Source organism: Rhopalosiphum maidis, chromosome 4 (genome assembly GCF_003676215.2).
Source record: "Rhopalosiphum maidis isolate BTI-1 chromosome 4, ASM367621v3, whole genome shotgun sequence".
In the NCBI taxonomy this organism is placed as follows: Eukaryota; Metazoa; Arthropoda; class Insecta; order Hemiptera; family Aphididae; genus Rhopalosiphum; species Rhopalosiphum maidis.
The window spans coordinates 53,676,335-53,701,629 of record NC_040880.1 but is presented as its reverse complement, the minus strand read 5'-3'; the positions used below and the strand labels follow the sequence as shown (position 1 = coordinate 53,701,629).

The 25,295-nt window shown below is 26.0% G+C and overlaps 1 protein-coding gene across 1 annotated transcript in view; it reads left to right on the top strand.

The window, feature by feature from the left end:
* LOC113556549 (tolloid-like protein 1) overlaps window positions 1-25,295 on the top strand; it is a 50,876-nt gene that overhangs the window by 11,371 nt on the left and 14,210 nt on the right. Inside the window, exons 4-9 of the mRNA XM_026961570.1 lie at window positions 4,242-4,466; window positions 9,233-9,411; window positions 11,351-11,457; window positions 21,488-21,617; window positions 22,938-23,153; window positions 24,824-24,946. Of these exons, the coding sequence (XP_026817371.1) occupies window positions 4,242-4,466; window positions 9,233-9,411; window positions 11,351-11,457; window positions 21,488-21,617; window positions 22,938-23,153; window positions 24,824-24,946 (980 nt within the window). The remainder of the gene's footprint in view (window positions 1-4,241; window positions 4,467-9,232; window positions 9,412-11,350; window positions 11,458-21,487; window positions 21,618-22,937; window positions 23,154-24,823; window positions 24,947-25,295) is intronic.

The window sequence follows — 25,295 nt, the reverse complement described above, 5'->3', positions numbered from 1 at the left end:
TGTAATTCCATTTAAATAGTAAAACTGTACCTATTTAGTTATTTTCACATATGTATTTATTTTAGATGATGTGTTCACAATTGATGAGTGGGAAAATTCTGGATAAATTTATAATAAAACTGATTTTTTTTCATTTATAATTTGTTCTCACTTTTATTAACGCATATAATGCATTGTGAAAAATAATGAGCTCGTTCTATTATATCAATACAATGCGTGTGTTTATCGTGTTAAACTATAGAAACGTAGAATAAAAATTGAGTTAAATTTTTAAGTGCTAATTCAATTTTTTAGAATATTTTTAGTTTGGTATGTTTACTGGTTAATATACAACTTGGAGATAATTGTATTTAGTTTATAATTAAATAATATATCCGAAAATTGATTACATAATCTTATACCAATCTAATATTATAAACATTACATTTAAATAATTGGTTATTTACAAGTGTTGCTAAGAATCTAAAAATACAGGACATACCACAAGTGTACGCAGTGCTGTATACGAGCGATCTCTAGTTATTAAATTGAAAGAAAATAGTAATTCATCATAATTCATATTCTTTTTGCATGAACGTTAAATAAGTATCTTTAGATAATGTTTTTTAAGCAATGTTCAATTACTGTCATTGTACATTTTATAAAATATCAAATAATTTTTGAAATCTCTGGCGAATCGCGCGATCTATAGATTTCTATCATGAATTACAATCAATATTCGACGGGGTCAAATAAAAAATTATAATATACTGAATTAGGGTATACGTAAGACATTTTCACCGACATATTTTTATCAGAACCATAAAAAAAAACATTCCTCATTGGCCGTGGAGTGAAAAATTCGTGCGGTCGATTTCGAAAAACGAAATCACTACCGTTACCCAACCATCCAAACCGTCGTATACAGTCGATAGCCGATAGAACATTATTACCTATATAGTTAAGGTACCTATTATATATGAGACACGTCGTACGTATGTAGTTGATGTAGTTGTGCAAAGACTGTAAGACGTACATATTGCGGAGTTTAGTTTTCGGTTGTCAGGTCCTCACGTTGTTTGATACGTACATTGTATACTAGGTATCTGTGTACACATATAATACATATAATTCAATAATTGGTCTACATAAATGTCACCATGGTTGTTGCTTTGATACAATGCCATAACTCATAACGTTTTTTCTTTATTAACGTTGTATTATAAGTTGTAAATAGTTAAATTATATGTTAGAACATACTGTTACGTATCACTTACATTTCACATAACAATAATTGTATTCTTTCGAAAATGGCGCATAATCATTTATATGTATAATGTGTATAATAACCAAGGTATATAGGATAAGTATCACTAAAAATAAATACACGTATGTATGCCCTTATAAGTGTAATAACCATCTAGACTAAAATCGAAGAAATTATAGCACCACAGTTTAAAAAAAAAGCATTTTTAATTTTTTTTTTTTAGAATTTCAAGGTTATAAAGAAAATAAAGAAAACATAAGCATGTATATTATGGTTAGTTTAAAGTAAAATAATTGTTATTACTTAGATATGAATTTGAATAGAAATGATTTTATTTTTCTTATAGAAATTGGTTATGACATAATATTAAAAAAAAAATATTTTACATAAAATTGTAAAAAAAAAATAGTTAAAAGTTGTTATATATATACTTTAAGAAAGTAAAATGTTGTATTTAAATATTGTATACTAAAATGTTTTCGCATATTACTCTGCTATGTTTAATCATATAAAATATGAATATGAAATAATTGGTATAAATGCCTAAGTTTGATGATGGATCTGGATATGGTTCGTGTTACATAGTGTACTTAAGAATCACGACTCGTGAAAAAAATTATCATGCGTGTAGGAAACTGTTGTTTTGTGTACGTACTATACTACTATGTGACATATATTTGGCGCTGCAATAACGACGATAACGAATAAAATAGTATATTGTGTATCATGTTGTGGTTGCAGTCACGATGGCTTTAAAACAATGTAGAAGAGGTGTACCCTCCTGTTTGCGGAAACGATATATTTTATTTATTTGTTTTTTGATATTTAAACGGGTTAAAAGGTTAAAACCAATTCAAAATATTATGTTAAAATTAATTGTAGATAATTAAAATTTAAGTGAATAAAAATAAAAAATACTGGTAAACCAAGATCAATATATTCATGTTATCAAATAAAAAATATGGATTCTCATTAACCAGTTTTATAATCTTGTACAAAGGATTATTTTTTAATTATATGTATAATAGATAGGAATGAGAAAGTATTGGAACCGGTGACAATTCCGCAAGGGGGGGGGGGAGGATAAGAATATTGAAATTGCCCAATAATACTGGAACATCTATAACCGAATTAAAAAATGTTGAAGATAATATAATATTACTATCAACATTTATATCAATTAGAGATTCTAATTTGAGGACACAAAAAATAAAGGGGCATTTAATTTTTAAAATAAATGTATAGAATTTAAATAATTTTCAACGTTCAAGCTAACACTTTATTGTAATAGTAATAGGATTGCAAAAAATTAAATTGTATTATACTTCAAGACAGAACAAACAGTAGAAAAATATGGAGATTTAATAGAATAAAATAACTTAAAATTAACGCAAATATACGCTTGACAAAACCCAAAAATGTAAAACCTTTAAAAGACATATTTTAAATGTGCCATTGGATAGTGGATACTAAATACACAATTTGATATAAAAAATGAAACCTAAATCGATTATTTTATTTTTAGATGATATTATATTAATCTCGTAAATTAAATAAAAGGATAATTATACTATAATATTAAAAATTTTCGAATAAGTCAAAGTATGGCATTTTGAGATATTTAAAGAAATATTCAATGTATCTCTCTATTTTGTGTCTGTTGATAAAATAATAGCAATATTTCGAGTGTTTTATTGACATAGATTTATTCGCTGGTGAAAATTGGACGTACGGGCTTGATGTTTACCATTATTATTTTTGACGCCCGCACAGCGTATCAGTTCCGATGAGATATGATTAATTATAGCTGCATATAGGAACGTTTGGCGATGCCATGTGTGTGTCTTTCTGTATTTGTGCGAATGAATTGCTCACAAAATGTTCTTAATTCTATATTAAGGATAGTAAATATTATAATTCGAGTATTATATTATAATATACCTAATATTATAACCGTTTCTTATTATATGTAGGCTTGCAAAGCTACAATATTTTTTAAGAAAAATTCTGTACCAAATTCACATACCGAGAAATCAAACACATTAACAATTATAAGAAATACAATGAGATGTCTTCAAATTAAAATCTATATTAATAGCAGTAATTTTTTTTTCTGTAAACTTAGCAATATTAAAAAAAATTTTTAATAAAGATTAAGAAATTAATAAAAATAATTTTAAGTTCTGTATTTCAAGTTTTTATAAAACAACTAGTTCACGATAAATTAATTATTCTGTATACAATGCAATATAATATATTTATAAACTATAAACATTAGACTTGTAATAACCTAAATTAATATTATCGCATTAAATAAATCTAATTATTTTTTGATCGATTAAAAACTTGATGTTGCCTGTGTTTAGAGTTGTCTTGCATGTAACACAAATTTACTTCATCCCAGAACGAGTGATAATTTTTTTTTTAACTATAACAATTTTTCCTTACTAATCCTCTGAAATTAAATTTAAAACCATTGGGTTTGCTTTATATTATGTGAAAATAGGTACTTATATATTTAAGTTTTACGAGTATACAGTTTTAAGAATCCATCATTATAGTAGATAATAATTATAATTTATTTATAATAAGCTGCAGCCTGCAGGGATATAAAAGTACATTATAAATAGATATTATAGATTGTATTTTGCTTATTATTTTTACTAGAATTATTCATTTCTAAATTTTAGTACCTATCACTTTTTTTCAAGCAGTTTTTTTGTGCGGCTTATCTTATTTTCTCTAATTTAGTTATCTACTTGTATTTTTATTAAAACTGTGTGAAATATTAAAGAAATATAGGTATTCATATGCGTTTCTTTTACTAATATTATTGTATACATTTACACGTGGGTCTTAACTCTTAATGAATTACGAATTTGATTTCCGGATGTAAGACGGAAGTGGGTAAATTAGATTACCGGAGAACGATAATATAATTATGCTATTTCAACAATTCAATATGATAACATTAAAGTAATTTATTCGGTTACAGGAACATTGTCCATTCGAGGAGACGTAGAGCGGCCACTGCAAGAAAAGAAAGAGTATGGGATTTCGGCGTAATACCTTACGAGATCGACAGTAGCTTTGGCGGTCCGCACAAGGCGCTGTTCAAACAAGCCATGCGACATTGGGAAAATTTCACGTGCATTAAATTCGTTGAACGTAATCCTGACGAGCACCCTAATTATATTGTGTTCACCGAAAGACCTTGTGGGTAAGAAATTTCATAGATATTAGTAAAATATGATCCATATTTCTTATGAAATGTATCATGTTCTTGTATATATTATCATAGTATGTTTATTTTTTTCGTAGTCGAAAATAAACGTTATCGTATTATTACAGTCTCCAAAATATTCAATTTTCTGTACTAAGCCCCAGAACCTTACAAATAGAAAGTAAATGGGATTGGAAGCTTAGTCCCCAGAAATATCTGTACTATATTTTATTAGGGATTGTACCATTTGTAGCATACACGATTGTGATAAATATAGCTACCTTGTTACCTAAATACATAAATCATCTCCATGAATGGGCTCTTTAATCATTAGTACGATGAATACTTCATACTTAACAAAATCATTTACTAATTATATTTATATATTACACAACAATATACAATTAATTATAGCTTACTAGTACCTATACAGTAACAATATACAATACATTTATGATGTTAGTATATTTAATGTTTAGGAAGATAATAGGTCCATTATGAGTTCATAATTAACAATAAAATATTAAAAATATGTAATCAGTGTGAATTATACAAAGAAAGTTATTTAATATTTAATTTTTATTTTTATATAAATAAACGGGTTCCCCCTTCTATATAAAATCAAAGTTTATTTTATAATTTAATTTGATAATGTATATTTTTTTAAATCGATTAAATAATACAATATGAAGTTAATAATAAATATTACAATTACTAATAATTATTAAAACCTTTATCTTATTATTACAAGCAATGGATATATAAATATCATAATATGTACAATTATATTAGATTATTGTTTAGTTATTAGAATTTAAAAAAGGCCTAATAACGTATTTAATCTATACTCTATTATAAAAAAATAAATTAGAATATTTTTGTTTGGAGCATACTACCTTCATATTTATAATCAATAAGTCTGAATAAAAAAGGTCTAAGACAATAATTTATAGACCAACGTGCCTTTTTTAAAATTTAGTTTGGACTCTAACTAGCAACATAATAATTATGGATATCCATAACTATTGTTAAAATAATCTAACAGAGTGATATAAATCATAATTTGGATTTTATATTTTTAAAATTTTATAATAAGTACATTAAAATAATCATAATAACTATATATAATTTCCACAAAAAAAAAAAAAAATAATATATTTGGAAATTTTTAGCTAAATTCTTAATATGTTCATAATAGTTACCTACACTTACATACATATTTAGTTTTATAAATTTATTTAAAAAAAATATTGGTATAGATATTAATTAATAATATTATATAGGTAGATACTAATCTATAGTCAAAAAGTTATAAATAAAATTACATATAATATAATTAGTACATTTTAAAGTAATCTATTGGCTTTGTATGAAAATGCTAATAATAATATACATTCAACAATTAATTATTTAAATTTTTGATAATAGTGATTAATAATGATTAGCAATAATATCATCGGTATCTGTCACCAGGTTTTTACCTCGCATATAGGTAAAAATAATTTCATTCGCCCAAACGACCACTGCCCTTTTGTACGGGCGACGAAGTGCACAAGGACAACTAGTATATATATATATATATATTTCGAAAATATGTTAAGTATTAACATTTTTAAATGTGTTTCTTATAATTAAAACTAACATATAATAATAATTTCTATAACAAATAATCATAGTTATAATTAAATCAGCAAAAAAATGTTTGTTCTTACAGAAACATAAAAATCTCAAAAATACATAATTTGCATAATTTTGTTTTTAGAAATTCTAAGTTAAAATTAGATATTTAAGAAAAAAATAATGATTTTAGTTTGGTATTTTATTTGTTTAATTTAGTATTGACTTATACTTATAAGTTTATACACGTATTATAATTACTAGGTTAGTATTTAGTAATATAATATATGAAATAGTATTATAATAATGATAAATAATGTTTGCAATTTGTATTTAGAAAAAATAGTTCAACCTACCATATAGCTAATAGCAAAATAAATTATTAATATAGCAATTCTTAGAAATATAGGCTGATATACAGTCTTCGCTCAGAATCGTTTTTCGTATGAAATTATTTATCAGTGAATTCAAATTTAATACATCCATTACAGTGACCTACTTAATGACAAGATACACCTATACAGCAAAGAGACTTCTTCGGCTTTTTTCTCAAAACTATGTTTTTTTTTTGAATATTGTGTGGAATTGATGAATTTTCTTGTTTCATATAATATACTTATATACTAGTTAAAATATGCTCAGGGAATTTAAATTATTCAACATAACGTTTATATTATTAACTATTCACAATTAAATTTTAAAATAATTTAGATTCATTTTAAGAGATTTATACTTTGAACTTATTCACAATGTTCTAAAATGTACAATAGGTAGGTATTTACTTATTAGTCAGTGGTTAAAGTGGAGGGGGCCGGAGTCCCCCTTCTTATTTACGGTAAAATTCCGCGTCCCCTTTAATTTAAGTCTCCAAAATCCGAGAGGACGCTTAACAAGAAATTTATTGTAAATTTATGTTGCATGTTAATTTTAATAATTTATTAATTAAATGGTTTAGTCCCCCTTCAACATTTTTCCCACTTTGACCACTGTTATTAGTTAATATCAAAAAATAATATAATTATTTCTATAAATTATATTAAGCTAGTAATTTGATTTTGGTAAAAATTATTTCAATATACACTATTACTAATAGCAATAATATACATTATACATATATATAATAAAATATTCAAAAAATAATATACTGAGAGATTTACTCAATTACTACTTGATGTAAATATTACACAGAACAACTTCATTAGTTAATAATATTTTGCTTTGTATTGTTTTAATTGATCAATAGTTATCTCAATAGTCTCTTTCTTTGTATAGACATCATAATTAGCAATCGATTAATTTACTAATACATAGTTTACTTTCTTGATACTTAATACACGAAGTACTTTAATTTTCTTAAATTTTTAAATACCTATCTGGAGCTAGATTTCTGAAAACATACATTATTTTCTTTGGCGTATTTGTTACAAGTTTTATATTATGGTCAATCCATTTAAAGTTAAAGTAGTAATGGTACATTACTATATTAAAATATTTACAAGGTTTAAATATTTTTACAAAAGTTTACTAGTTATATGCAAGTATATTTTTTTAGCACTCATTATTTATTATTCGATTATAAATTATACATTATTATTATGTAGGTACATATTTATTTTATTTTATAATAACAAAATTAATACATAGTCTTGTTATAATTGGTTGATTAGAATTAATAATGTGCTATAGTAAAACGTAAGTTTCATCTAAGTTATGGAAAAAATAATTAAAAAACACAACTTGCTCAATTATAATATTAATAATTATGATAAATTATATAAAATTTATTTTTCATAACACCAATTCAAATTTCTGAATAAACAAAACTAAATGTTTTAATATTTGTTATAAGTTAGGTACATATTATTTGATATTTACCAGAATATTTACTAATTAAATGTAATAAATATACAAGTATGTAACCACTATGTAGAAACTGGACAGTAAACTTAATTATTAAGTCGATTATTAAGGTTATATGTATGTTACATTATCGCCAGGATTAGGTTTTAGGGAGTCGACGGTACCCCAATCTATTACAAAACGAGGACCTCCACGTAAAATGATATTTTTTTTTTACATTCAATTATGCAAATATAAAATACAATTCTAATATAAATTAAAATTTGTAAAGCAAATTAAAATCATAACTTAAATCATTTTCATAAATTAATAAATACTTAGTGAAGCAGTGGTGGTTATAAGAGGGGTGATAGGTGGATCGCCCCCACCCGTGAGATCTTCCTTGATCGTATTTTACATTTTAACCATGGATAGTATTTATATTATTATATCGATCCGTAGTTTTTTGTTGTCTATAAACTGTAAGTAATATATAAATAATTTGACTTCTGGGTATTCAGTATTCCTCAACAAACATAAAAATAATTCAAACTTCAAGATTATAATCTATCATTATATTATTATATTATTATTAATATAATTAGTGTATATTATTATACTTAATTTAAATTAACCAAATGGTATAAATACAAATGATTAAATAGTTTAATCTCTTAGTTTATTTCACTCTAATAAAATTAAAAATATTTGTTTATGTTTTGGAAAAATAAATACCTACTTCATTTTCTTTGTTCATGTTTTTCATAATACTTCTAAGTATACACTTTTTCATTAAAAATATGCATTAGTTTTGCATAATTGAATGCTTTTAAGGAATTGTTTAATTGATATTTTTTTATTTAAAATGTTTCAATGCTATATACCTATTGTCACTATGCATGTACGCATGTGATTTGCTTTATTTATTTAAATTGAAGATCTGATTGAGGTCAACGACTAGCTGAGACCGATTAAATGGGCTAGTACTGTTTCATATCCATAGAAACATAAATATTAATATGGATAATATTATTATTTTACACTTTGCCAAGCAAAAAAAAAAAGCCATATGCTTTTAATATAATTATTATAAGATAATGAATTAATGAATTATATATTATATAATAATACAAGAGCGGGAATAGCCATCATAACATAGCAATATATTACACAATTAATTATGCCATGTAGGAATCACGGGGGACGCTTCTTCTGTGTCTTATATGAGCATTCCAAATAACTAAATATTTAAATAATTTCTGTTGATAGTTATAGATCGATGATTTATGTTCATAATCATTTTTCAGATGTTGTTCTTTTGTGGGCAAACGTGGCAACGGCCCGCAGGCGATATCTATAGGCAAAAACTGCGACAAGTTCGGGATCGTTGTGCACGAGCTTGGACATGTGGTCGGCTTCTGGCACGAACACACCAGACCGGATCGTGACAATCACGTGCAGATCGTGAGAGATCACATCATAGTCGGTAAGGCGATGTGAAAATATTTCAAATATTGTATTATAATTTATTGTTTATTTACTTTTTTAAACATAATATTATTCGGCGAATGACAAATAAGTCCTCTTTGATTTGTATCTGCAATCTGAATCATTGCCATTATACTATATTACACAAATATTTCGTCAAATAATTCACCGAGTTAGAAATAATAATAAATTTCTTTAGGCATCCTAATGAGTTATAGGTATTCTATTTTAGTTCTAACCTACTCTCCCCATATTTTGTTATTATACAGGTACTAGTGGTTTTAAAAAATGTCGTTAGCAATTCTGCGGATATCCTGTTAAAATTAAAATAAATATTTTAAGTCTCATTTAATATTTTATTTTTAAAATAACTGCTTACAAAAGATTTGATATATTTGAGGATAATATAAGATATTTATTATTTTATAGCAAATTGCAAATTTGCATTGATGAAAATTTCTATTTTAATACCTAATTGAAAATTTATTATGCGGAGATTGATTTTCTCGTCGAAAACATTTATTATTGTTTTAAGAAAATATTAAAGTAATATATAATTTCTTTGAAGTGAATTTTTTTCACTTTCTTGGGAATCAATCATTTTATACTGTTATATATATATATATATATATATATATAAAGTCTTACAAGTTCCGTGCTCAAATTGAAAATGTTGGAATATTATTTTTGAAAATTTCAATCCCTGAACTTTTTTTGCAGAGAAATTAATAATTCAATTTTATAAACAAAAATATAATATACAAATAGTTAAAGTTTTGGATACTAAAAAAAAATACAAGATAACCACAGTAACTGTTGTATTATATGAATATGCATATTACATTTCCATCTACTCCATTATAATATAATATGGTACAATAAACCTAATGTTATTCTTATTAGTAATTACATAATACGTGCGACGCCGTACTGTGCGCTTGCTACTTAGTGCAAGTGAAACATTTATTTGTTTCATAATTTTAATCGGCGATGAACTGAATTTCACGCATGTTTAATAAAGCTGCAGGAGTCGAATAGTATATTATATGGATATTAATGTATTATAATCACTTATATATACTTCTACACTACATAGTACTTACGTATAGCGATAATAATTATCAATGCGAAATCTGTGCCTTAGATCTGATAAAGTGATAAATCATCCGCCGTCGCTGCCCCTGTGGTAGGTTGATGAATTATATCTTCACCAAGAAACATGTTTATTCATTCATTAATCATCAACATCGTTAACTTAAACATTGGCAACGGTCAAACGATGGCTTACTGGTTTATTTAAGTGTTACCATGTTTTTGTAGACGACGACGACCCGCACTGTAATCTGGAGTGCGATTTTCAAAATCATATTATTTTTATTTGCATATAGTAACAGTATATTATATACCTCCATGTATTTTTATATTTCATATCGAAATTAGTTAATTGGATTTTATTTTTAAAGTGTTCAAAAACGTCAAGTTTTTTTTAATTTAATAATTTTTTTTAAGGTCCATTTTTTAAAATTAAATGTTAATTATCTTTCAATTGTTTTAGTTTATATTATATAAAGTATAAAATAACGTAGATATATACGCTAACCCATACTTTAAAGAATTAAATACAACACATTTATTATAATAATATTTTATATTATTAATAACTGTAAATGCTAATTTTTTTCGCTGCCAATTTTTGAATGTGAACGATGCTAAAATCCTAAATTATTTACTTTGTGACAACCAGAGCCAATTGTATTTTCTTACCACTTTTTGTTAGTATTACTTACTAAAATAAAATAATAAAATAAATAGTTTTTGTTATTTTATTAGAGGGATTTATACGTGAGCAGATTAAGCGGGATTAATTTTTATTTTGATAAAACAACGTAATTGATTACATTCATATTTTAACCTCCTTATTTTTATATTTTTATTAGGACAAGAATACAATTTCAATAAATTAACCGAAGAAGAAGTAAATTCATTGGGCCTTCCATATGATTATGATTCTATCATGCACTACGCTAAAAACACGTTTTCGAAGGTAAATTATGATTTTTTTTTTATTTACCTTTATATTATATTAATTATTGGAAAACTTATAAACAAATGGCTATGTTTAAAATAAGTTTTTGTTTAAATTACATAATATTTAGTTTGGCCATATTATAATTTAATTAAATGCATACATTTTTTTCTTAAGTTCTCTGAGTAATTAGTAATCTGATGATACTTTAGTATAAAGCGAATTAAAAGCGTTGTTTTTTTGTCATTGTCTAACACAATTGGAACATAGAAATTTAGTGTTCAATTTTTGAAATAACGATTGATTTTGTGATTTGTATTTTTTATTTTTGATCCTGAGCGGAGCGATATTGGTTTTAGAATGATGGTTGCGTTTTCTTTATTTTTATTTTTTTTTTAGCTGAAGATACATTTTAAAGTTCTATCTCTAATAAATATTTATATGAATATTTATTAGACATGGTAAAATTTAAAAATATTTTAGCTCATTTTAAGTAATTTATAGGTAGTCATTTTTAATGGTCAACTTTTTTAGTTTTTATTTGACGTGTGATTATTTTTATTTTTTTTTAACAAAAAAACTTTAATATTTATTAAAAGTTTTTCTTACTGCAATTAAAAAAAAAACCCCAAAAACACATAGGTATTCATCTTTTTTTTGTATAAGTGTTTCAAAGTTTGATGGATTTATTTAGTAGATCTAATATATGTTGGTATACAGTTTTTACTCAGAATTATTTTTCATCGTGTACAATGATTTATTATTGAATTCAAATTTAACACATTCGTTACAGTGACCTTTTCAATGAAGATTTACAATTCGATACCTTCATATTATACAGTAGAAGGTTCTAATTTTCCAAGATTTGTTAATAAATGTATATCTTTTTTAGGATTTAGGGATTTGAAATTAATTATGTATGGGAGTTAATTTCAAAGAGATTTGACGAAAAATTAAAATCTACTTTTAGAATTCTTATTGCTAAACTAGATGAATTGGTACATTATAAATATAATTTAGGTATATGAGTTTAATTTTCTTTGTAAAATAATTACGGTGATATCAGATATATCCTGTAAATATACCGTATAATCAATCAATACTTTCTAATAACTTAAACTTAAAAATGATGTCTTCTCTGAGTATAGATTATATTTTAAATATTTATTTAGTATAATATTATGTACAATGTACATATTATTAAGAACAAAATCAATGTAAAAAGTAATAACCATATGTTTGAAATTTTATCAAATAAAATAAAAATGTTCATAATTTTAAAATTCTTTTTACTTTATAGTTACCACACTTACCAATACTCAGTAGTCACCAATGAAAAAATTAATCGTAATAGCAGATTTATGGTTTTAAAATAATAAATTTTATTAGGATTAAAACTCAATGAAATTTTTTAAAAATATAATACTAAATAAGTTTGATTTTATTCACCGATGTTGATGTATATAAAATATACTAAACAATTGTGATTTTATCCTTATAATTAAAATAATGTTTTTAATAAAATATTAATTCTATGATGGAAGTTTGTAAATTTTAAAATATGTTCACGAGATTAACATTACATGGACAGATTTTTAGTTCTATTGTAATAATATAAATAAATACCTAGTAAAACTATTATACAACCCAACGTGCAAATAGTATTGTTGTAGTTTTTCACCATCTAAAATGTATATAATAAATTTTAATCCAATGTGTAAACATCGTTATAATTTTATAGAACAAGATCCCATGTTCAGATAACTACATAACAAGCTGTTTAAAATAATAAATTAAAGAACATATCAAAATATGTAATATTTATAAAAAATATTTTTCTTCATATTTTAACGGTCGTATACATATACATTTATTTTTACTATATCAACGATTCAAATTTATTAATTACACGTTATTTTTACATTTTCTTCTTACTATTCACGGGATAATAATATCGATTCTGTGACAATTTTATTCAAATTTTCTGTTAAAGTCTATTATAAATGTAACTAAAATGACTATTTAATTTACTGGAATAATATAGGTTTGGGAACTTAGAACATCGTAGATATAGATTGTGATAAGGCAATAATGATTTAGAATTCTAGACAAAATATACGTTACCGTAAATTAAAACAATTCCATTATCACGAATTGTTTACACAAAAAATCATTTTGAGTGTTGAGACCAATTGAATGACTGATAAAAATAGTGACAATATCCTAACCAGCGAAAATCACCTGATAAGAGTATTTATCTAGGACAAATATAGTGCATATTATGTTGTATTTTATGTAGGTATTATGTACGAGTAATAAGTATAGTGGATTTACTATGTAAGACGATTTTGTTGTATTATCTGCTGAATGCTGATTGATATGTTCTGCAATATTTGGTCTGTCGTCGCTATTATTATAACAATATATGTTATACTTACTTTATTATAATGTAGGTATGTATAATAATTATTATATAATATATACAGTATAACAATATAGTAATAATATCGCACATATAGTACCTACCGGCTTTGCTTGTATTGTGCGTATGTTGCGGAATATATAACGCAATCATATTATTATTATATTATCATAACTGGCCGTTACGCGGTTATAATAGATCATCGTCGGAAGAGTACATTATAATAATATTATGTACGTATTATATTGTACCCATAATACACACCATACACGCGCGTTATGCCGAATGTTCACTGTATACATAATATTAATATATAATAATGTACAAATTACCCGGCCAGTGCGATGGCGTTTTAATTGGTCATACTTAAAACCGTGTCAATTATGGACGTCGAATGTGTATAATATAATATACCTATACATGTTATATTTTGCATAAATATTGGTATAGGTGTCAGTCTTCGTCGTGTATTCGTACCCCCGGTATCCCGCTATTACACCATATACGTATAATTTATACATATTATATAATAGCTGCTATGTGCGCAATACATTGAACAAAACGGTTTTAGATAATATTGTAATATCAATCTTTTCTGTATGTTATTTAAAAATATAAGTACATTATTATTACTACCAAAAAGATATGTTTATTAACGATAGGTTTCATGAAATGATTATCTTAATGCGTATTAATATACGTATTTACGTATATGCGTTTATTGATATTATGATAAAATATTACACATTTTCTTTGGAAACTGAAATACGTGATGCTATTCGATGTTTTTTTAGAATAATTTGAACTTCCTGTTCCTCGTTCATCAAATCAACATTGTTTCAAATTATACAGTCTGTACTGATATCGACTTATGATTTTAAAATGTAAAGTAATTTTGATTTTTAACGATCTTAGAGAATATATTATTCACATTATTTTGTTTTTTATTACCTACTGCTATCACTAAGACGTATTCGATCTATTTTAAATAGTTAATTTAAATAGCGTAAGGTTAAGAAAAGTAAAGGATTTTTAACTTTTAGGTATTATATAAAATGTAATAAATCTTGTATTTTACCAATATTTATGTATCCTTTGCATTTTACAAGTATTTCAACGTTTTCATTAGTATTGCCTCTGAAAATATATATTATACTTTAAACTTTAAGTTTTCGTTTAACAAAGTATATTGTTTTTAAGAAAGAGAAATGTAAAAGTATTATCCACATAATTTTATAATAATATTATGCAAAAAGTTTAACAGTAATTCGAATATCATTATGAAAAATAATTATACAGGACTGTGAGCATAGAAAGTTTTAAATATATTATCGATTGAAGTCGGGATATTTCTCGAGATATTGTTTGTTATCTCTCGTTTGATTATGGATTTATATCGGAAATTGAAATATACCTAATAAATTACGATATTTTAGAACTATAAGGTATAGAAAATACAGAGTGATACTTGTGTATGCATACTCATGTTTTTCGTTTCATATGAGTTTATTCAAATTCTGCTTCACACAGAACATTTAAATAGTGCCCCGTTGTGATAATAACTTATATTTATCAAATGAGAACCACTCTTATTTTTTCTATAAATTGTAAATCTGACTTTAAATATGTTGTGATCATTATTCAAAACTTAAAAGATTAATTTTTGAGTAATGTAACATAATTTTAATGGTTTAAAAATGTTTGTAGTTAATAATAATTCATTATTATTTTATAATTTCTAAAAATTGTCAAATTATATTAAATACTAGAAATTTAGATCCAATATTACACTTATTTTATATTTTTACAAAACCATTTTTAATATATATATAGGTTTATCCATGATAAACCTATATATTGTAACCATATAGTTAAATCAGGCATTTATTAAATGCCTAGTAATTTAAATAAATTCATATTTTAAACCAGGCAAAAAATAAAAATGAAACATTTTGTATTGTTTTAAAAATTTAACTATATGTTTTATTAATTATTTTTTGATATTCTATACTATATGTATTATTTTAATATATAAACAAATATAGGTAAACCGGTAATTGGTCGATGTTTTTTTTTTTTTTGTAGAATAGCTATAAAATATAAGTAATAAGAGAATATAGTTAAATTTTTATAATACAAAATTTTTCATTTGTATTACTTGCCTGACTTGAAATACAGGATACATCTATGTTTTCAAAAAAATATATGCTAAATAATTTCTAGTAAAAAATATTGGTCCTCATTAAAAAAAAAGAAGTTTTTATCACCACAAATCTAACTAATTGAAAATACGGTCCTTAAGTTTCAGTATACTTAAACATTCTTAAAATCAAAATTTGCATAAATTTATTATTCAAAAATTAATGGGGGAACATGCCTAGTTAATCACCCTGTATGTACGCTGCTGTAGTAGTATATACAGATATAATATATTTTACTCTGGTTGAACGTGCCTGCTGTACTATTTGCGCGGTGATTATATGATTAAACCATCGTCGATTTTCGTTCGTCGATGGACTTATTCGCTCGTCACAACACCACCTTTTGTAATTTATCTTTGACCGACAGACCATTATAATACGAGAAATTTTAATTAACCGTATTAATGTATTATAATTATCCTATCCGTAATCGCACATTTGCGCTGGTGATTTTAAGTTACGCAATATACGCGTGTAACGATTAAATTAAAATAGCCCGAATTCACCGTTCAAATTATTAGGCGGCAAAAGTATAAAGCACTACATACCATGTTAATGCTTATTAGTTATTAGTTTATTACTTATTAATAACAATATTGTACAACCATAATATATTTATATTATTTTAGATTAGATATCAACATTTGTATTACGTTGTTTTTAGCCAAACCGTTACATGCGATTGTTTTTCGTATATAAATATTATTATTATAAATATTGTCAAACATACAATGTTATAATATCGTCGTTATATTGCGATCATCATGTTCAATAATCAAAATGCATTTCGTTTATTAAATTACATTGATACCTATCGATATCTGTCTACATTATATTTTTTCTTCTTATCGTTTGCATTTTTAGTTTTAATTCCAAAGTATTTACTTTAGTATATTAAACGTAAAAAATGACACGCACGATATTTTTATACATTTCAAGCTTTGAAGACGTTGTTGACATTTAACGTTTATTCGCTGATATAATTTTATTTAGTTACCATCTAAAATTATAACAATCGTAATATTTTATCGATATCTGCAAAATATTAATATAGATTTATTCCAATAAATATAAATTAATACGTTGTATTTTATGGTAAAACAAATAGTAATAAACTAATAATACTATAACAGGTCATGGAATATAATTTATAGTTAAATTATTTTGTAGACCTAAACTAAACTGTAAAACCTCCCCTAATAAATACTTCCAAACAGTGCACTTTTTTTTCAATTTAATTATAAACTTTCTATAAGCTAAATCTCCTAAATAGTGGACACCTCCAAATAGTGAACACAATTTCAGTGACCGAAAGTGTCCAGTTAGGTTAGATTAGGTTGCAATGTATTATTATTGTATTTTACTTATTCATATGTATTGTGCTTTACATAATTAATTAAAATGTTACACAAAAAAATTTTTTGATTATCGTATCAATAACAATATATAAGTTATATTCATAATGAATAAAACATATTATACACCTACGCCACTACGTCCATATTGTATTCAAAGTAAATTGTATTAATTATTGTCGCAACACATTTAAAATTTTAATATATATACTTCACGTTAATTAGAAACGGTTGTTCATCGTTCGAATTATACACCTTGGCGTATTGATCACGAAAGCGGAATTCTACTTTCCAAGAAAACTGATTTCAATACAAAAAGTCCAGAATGTTTGCCTGTGAGTGGGACAAAAGTTCACCACAGTTATTTCGGATAATATATCAAACATCTAAAATTATATTACATTTATAAGATAGCGAGCAATCTAAGTATAACAATATTAGTTTCTATAATGGGTTAAAATACACAACAATGCGTTAACCGCATAATAATACCGACAGAAATTATTATTAATCACATAAATTGCAATAACGTGTGTACGAGACAATCACAATAATCGAACGCGCTGTTGTACTCGGTATGGCCTCCGTATATAGTATAATACACATTATAATGACGTTATAACAACATAATATATAGAAACTTAAAACTTTTGAAAATCGACGGAAACAATAAATCATTCCAGAATCTCAGAATCTGACTTAACATCCGTCATATACTTAAATAATCAACTGTTACCATAATACCTGTTAACCATCGCTTATAAAGTGTACACACACACATTCTCTCATACACTCATACATATAGAGTGTGTCGTAAAGTTTTATCGTTATTTCATAAATGTGGCTAACGTGTACGATCATCGCTACAGCGGTCTATGCTGTCATGAAGATCAAATATATGACGCTACAAGATTTTAAATCAAATTAGATGACAAGCAGTTAGCCGAAAACCGCTCAAGTCGTCTAACTGCAAATTGTGATGTAACGTGTTTAACTCGAAATCCCTTTTATATGTGAGTATAATATTATATCTGATATTATTGTTACACGGAAATGATCGTCGTCTGTTCCCCAGGATGTAATACTCTAATATGAACAACACGATGTGCTTTTAATACACTTGGCAAAGTCGTGATACACTCGAAAATCTTCAAAAAAATATAACGTTCATTATAACATATTCGTTTATTTTGTTTATTATTGATACAGTGGTATTATAATATCTACTGAAATATAATGCAATATTATATATCAGAACCTCGGTCAAAATGCCGTTATAAATTTATAATATTAAATGAAAAATATACAACTCAATTGTTGTTTGAGTATGTCACCACGATAAATGATTAAATTTTACTCTCTCTTTGTCACATTTACTGTTTAAGGGGTTTTGAATAGGCAATTTCAATACAATTTAAAAAATTTAAACTTGTACGATTTCAAAATTATTGTTAAGTAGTATCGTGTAAATTACATAATTATGAGCTGTTTTGTAATTTTTAATAAATTACGGTATAACATTTGTTTCGTGAATACCAATATTGATATAGCTACTATTCGTATATTTCATAAGATTTAGATTTACTATTATCAATAATATGATGACTCAAGGCAAATTTTTTTTATGATGATTTTTTATTTTTTTGTTGAAATCTAAACTCAATTATTTTATATTATGGTTGTACTATAAAGCGGAAAACTGTTTATAAATCATTTATTCAATATGCATATATTATTATTATAGTATTCACGCCACCGTATATTTTTGAATACAAGTTGTATGACGGTCGTATTTCAGTATTTTTTTCACTCGCAGTCAATCAAAATACAAATAACGCCATTGATTAAATATTGTTCATTTAATCAATATAGCTAGGACGTGCACGTTTATTATAATATTATACTCATCCGATTTGTTTAGAACCGAACGACTACACGTCATATTATCACCACCGTTATCCACGGTACCGTGTGATATTATTCTGTTTTAACATACGCGTTTACAACGCAACTGGAGGCTCATCGTTGGTGTTAAATCTAACGCGTATAATGAATTTTTATATTGTTTTAGTATCCGTACATCTGTCACTTTTTATGGGCGTCCGCATGTGCGTTTTGAAAAGGGACGATACGGAAGGTATAAATCGTGCAAAGAGGGAACGTGGGTCCGGTTTACGAAACAAAAAACAAAATAAAACAAATAATAATACTATTTTCATATAAAAACATTAACTGGTGGAGGGGGGCTGAAAGTGTAAAATCAGCGTTTTTGCATTTAATATCTGTGCACACGAGTTCGAAACGATATTCACCGTCGTCGCATCTACATGTTATAATAATATAATATTATCAATTTAATAGCGGTCGATCGCGAAAAATAAAAATGTTAATTTACAAGCGCATGGATATTGCAATCGGCAAAACCTCATGGTTGTAAGTACATATACGTTAGTTTATATCTGTAGATATATCATATATACAGAATGTGTCATCACGTGTTTGTCCTCGCCTACTATTTTAGTACCTAATATAATTATTATCGTAATACACATTGTGTCATTGTTATGTTTTCCACTACTCGGCTAATATTTTGGTTTGTCGTAGTTTGTGAGCATTTAGAACAGTTCGCACGAACCGACTTTAAATTTTAATTAAAACTTAATAAGTCGTCGGCGGAAAGGATGACGATTAAATGTTGTGTGAGGGGTCGTTGTTAGGCTAGTAAATATCCAAAAACACAATCAAAACGAACTTTGCACGTACTATTGTTGACTTGGGTTTTAGCCGTTTTAGGTATTATCTGGCTGTCGTAATTTTTATCTTGATAGTGGCATGCTATATTTTGCATTTGTGCCATTTCAGATAATTTTAATTTTAGATTTGACCTACCTTTTAAAAAGATGTCATATTTTGAATTATTATGGATAAACAAATTTGTTGATTTTTTTCTTAGTTATCAAAAAAAAGGTTTTGATGGACATACTTATTAAAAAGTGAAAATTTTTTTTTTGTTGATAAGATATTAATAATAAATTTAAAAATATCTATACAAATTGAAAACCGCCTAACATAATATACATAAAGGGGAAAATTATATTTGTTGAAATTGAAACTACAAAAATGATCAATTTTATAATCATCGAAAAATAACACTTAACCGTCATACACATATTTTGTATAATTAAAATCTCTGTTTTTATATAAATATACAATAATATTGTTAATTTTGTACGTATAAAAAAAAAATCATTCGTTGTCTTAATGAACGTTTTAGTCGGCATGTCTTTATGATTGAGAGGTATTTACGCACAAACTTTAATATCGTACTACCGTTTTGTTTGCGTTAATTTAATAAAATCGTTCATGCGTAACATGACTTTATATCAATTTCGTTTCGCAACAAAGGCTCGAATGGTAGGTATACGTATTATTATGAATTTTTTATTGCTCGTCAAATGACGTGCGTTTATCGTTTCAGTTCAATGTAGATTCTGGCGTATTATCGAATTCGATTACAATGTAACTATTATATATATATATATATATATATATTATACACTCATAGATACAAAATCAAATCTTTTATTTAATTGTATACATCTACCACGTCGTACTTATAGTATAATATAGAAACAGTCGACGGGTAAGCAGTTGAGCTCTGTTCCTCGTAGTTTTAGAGTGTGCTTTTCCTTGTGTTCGTTAAATATTAGTGACTTAAAAGCAACAGACGAATTCATGATACAGTAGTCATAGTCATAGGGAGGGTATTTTTTTTCTACCGGTGTAATCTCATTGTACTCAAAAATCCCTTTCGTATTTTAGCTCTTATACATTATATTTGTTTTGTGCGCGTTACGGCTGAGCGGTGAAACGTTCGATCGTGAGGCTTATTGTTGGAGAGCATGATATATTATATTTTATACAATATGTAATGTATGTTTGACGATAATAATGCACCTTTCGGCTGGCTAACGACCGTCTTATATATAAAATAGTATGATTAATGCACTACAAGTATAAATTGTTTATTTAATTTTAATTTCAACATTGCGTTCTTGACTGATCTGCAGGGGTCGTATTTAGAGACCATACATCCAATCGATGCGGTAAGAAATTTGAAGAAACGGCCAGAGATTGGACAACGTGTCCGTCTTAGTGAAGGAGACATAGCCCAGACAAAGCTTTTGTACAAATGTTACAGTGAGTAAAACAATATTTGACTTAATCAATATATCGCTGACTTGCGATTTGAAACATAATAATATGCAGTATAGGCAACTGATTTTACATCCATGCCTAGTTAAAAATGCGGATATAGTATAAAAGTACACAAATCAAAAACCGTTATTTCAAGATTGGCCATAACTGATAACATATTATGAAAATAGTTTTTGCACATCATTTAATTTTGCCAGTTGAATTGATTTTAATGGATTTTAAAAAGACGAATATGGTCAGAGCGAGATAGTATACAATATTATATAAATATTGAAATTGTATTAAAACCGACAAACCGTAGTCTTACGCCATAATATAATATTTACTGTGCATGGAATAAAAAAAAACTATCACATTTTTTAACGTTCATTTGAAATATGCACAATGAATTAAACTTGAAAAAATAAATCACTTCTCACCCATGGAACTTATTGACTTTTCCATTTTTGTTTGTTCTTTTTTATCAATAATAATTGTTTAAAATGTTATATCCTTTAACTGGCGGTTTATGTCACCTGGGAGAAAATTTAGGAATAATGTCTGAAAGTATATTTTTAATATGAGAATGGTTATTTTATGGTTGATAACTTTTATATGATTTGTTAGTAATTTTGGAGATTTTATTGATGTAAAGCTTCACTATGAAGCTGTGTATAATGTACAGTAACTAGTAAAAAGCATAGGTTGCGTAAATCGTTAGGGACTCAAGCAATGATCATTATTATTATTTATTAATATACCTAAAATGGGATGGATAAAAACATACTGAGATCTCACGTTTAATATGTAAAGACCTATTGGCGCTTTCTTATCTGTAACAACCACTTGTCAATGTATTTAAATATTTTAAATGATAAATATGAGTTCTACGAAGCAATATAAATTTCGATTTTCTCGCACTTATAAATAATAGTTTTGCTACAACGTCGAGCACTATTATTTTAAGTTTCATATTCAATCGAAAATTAAAGGAAACATTATAGGTATTATAACATAATAAATAATCCTCGCGATTAATATTTGATTAGGTTACGCTCATCACTAATGTCAATAATAATTAATCATATTATCAATGGTTTAAAATGTAATCAAAAGTATTTGATGTGACTGCTTTCAGAGTTTTAAATCAACGTACGCCATAGTAGTATACTAGTATGTGCACTATTTTCGTTTATCAACATGTAGGTTATTGTTTTTGATTTTAATGATGAGACGGTTTTTGGGTTGGGTAATAATTATTTAAAGCAGCTGAACGTGATATATAATCCTTCACGTATTATATTGCTTGTTAATGTTTTCAAGGGTGTGGAAAGACCTTGCAGGAGAACAGCGGCATTTTTGGTTATTCGCCCGAACCTGGGCAGGAGTACGGAGACAGATGCGAATGGCGTATCACGGCTACGCATGGCGAACGTATAGTGTTGAACATCACCGAACTCGACATACTGAAATCAGACCAATGTAGTAGTGATTATTTAGAAATCCGCGATGGGTACTGGCACAAATCTCCACTGCTCGGTAAGCGTTAATCATCATAAGTATTATGGTTACGTATGGATTCATATTAAACGAATTATTATGTTAAATTATATTGTGTTATGAAAATAATATTATAGCGAGCTTTCACAAAATTTTTTACTTTACGTGACCCTTACTTTGTCTTATTCGCCATATGCAGTAATGGTTGTAATGGTTGTATGAGTGTATAGTTATTGCGACATTATTTTAAAAGTTTCATTGTTTCTAGTGAAAACAGTAGATTTTTTCTACTCTAATTACAAAAGTTGCTGCAAAGAATTGTGTTCAAAAACACACAAAAGAAAAAAAAATGAAATTGACAATTATTTAAAATTCGTAGTATCAGGTGTACGAATATAAAAAAATAATGTATAAGTGCGCTATTGTGTACTACTACAGTAGGTACCTTTTTGGAAAACTATAGTTGTTTATTAGGCTAATTATTAATCAAAGAGGTCTTTTTATGCATAATACATATATTATATATACTAAAAGTATTTGATACAGAGTAAATAAAACCGCACCATAAATAGTTCTTCTTTGATAAAGTATTTTTAAAAAAAAACTTCATTCGTACTTAAAAAATACATTTTAAATTACCGCTAAAATTTAAGATACTTTGCCTCGATGATAGTTATACATAAGTTTTAATTTTTAATCTTAAATGCACGTATCATATTTTATAGTCATAAAATAATTTACGAAATTTAAATAACTACCTATTTTTTAGAATACATATAGACATATTTTTTTAAATAGAGATTTTATTTTTGTTCACTATCATAATTTCGCTATTTTTATTACTTAGACCGGAAAATAAAATAAAATAATAATAATAAGCTACGTTTTTCTAGTAATTGTTTGCTAACTTAAAATCTTTTAATTAAACAGGTGTTATTCTTATTCTAATCATAGTTATAAACATTATTTAAATATCATTTTTCGACATTGTTTTTTTATTCTATTACGTTAATTATTTTATGAAATTATTTTTCGAAATAATTTGCAGATTTATATACTTAGACTTTATTAAAATGTTATAGGTACTTATCATTACTTGAATTTATGTTTTCATGTAATTATGTATTTTATATACGTCATACAAGTGGGTATACTATAGCCTATAACAGTACATTTCAACCAATAATTATTTAGTTTTTTTATTTATTTATAGGACACAATTACAACAGTACTGAAACAATGTTTGATAATTATTTAATTGTATTTTAGTCTTGGAATTGTTTTAAGAATAATTTAAAAGTTAAAATTGGCATTATTAAAAAATAAAATTGTGCTCGTTTAATATTCTTAGACATCTTACATAAAATATACATTATTATACTGCATTACTTCTCATGCTCATTAATAAATACTACATTTGTTTGGATATTAAATTAAACTCTCGAGATTTATAAATAATTTTGAATTTCAAGCTACTATGAAAAATAAATTATCTACGGGAATGTATGAGTATAATAAGTAATAACTAAAGTAAGTAACGCTAAAATTTTAGTTTTTTTTTCAAGAAAAATATATTTCGTATAAACAATAAGGTAAATTTTAGAGTAAGAAAATAGATTTAAATTTCGAGTTTATTTTGGCGAAAAGTATAACTAACTACTATTTAGTTTTAATTAGGAATGATAATTATTGATCATCTGTTAATATAGGCAGGTTTTGCGGGAGTGTTCGCATCCAAGACCTCATAGTGACTGGCAACAGCAGAATGCTCATCAGTTTTATGATATCTGACAAAGGTACAAAATACAAAGGATTCACTGCAAATTACGAAGGTTAGTGATTACGTTGTTTTATTAGTTATCATAATTTTCAAGAACGTTAAAATTATCATAACTAAATCGTCGTTAATAGCAACTATAGGAACAATATCCGTCATATGTCATTCTAACCAATCTGAAAAAATATATATGTTCTATGGTTTACATATGTACGCATTTCTAGCTACAGTTATGAACGTTCTTCCCATAAAGACCTTATAAAATTCCATCAGTTAATCTACTAGTCCCATTTTACTTTTCAGTCATAGTAGTAGAAGCTTTATTAATACTAAAATAATAATACACATATTTCCACGCAATTTTCTCAAAAGTCACCCTTCAGCTAAAATCAATGAAGCTGGTC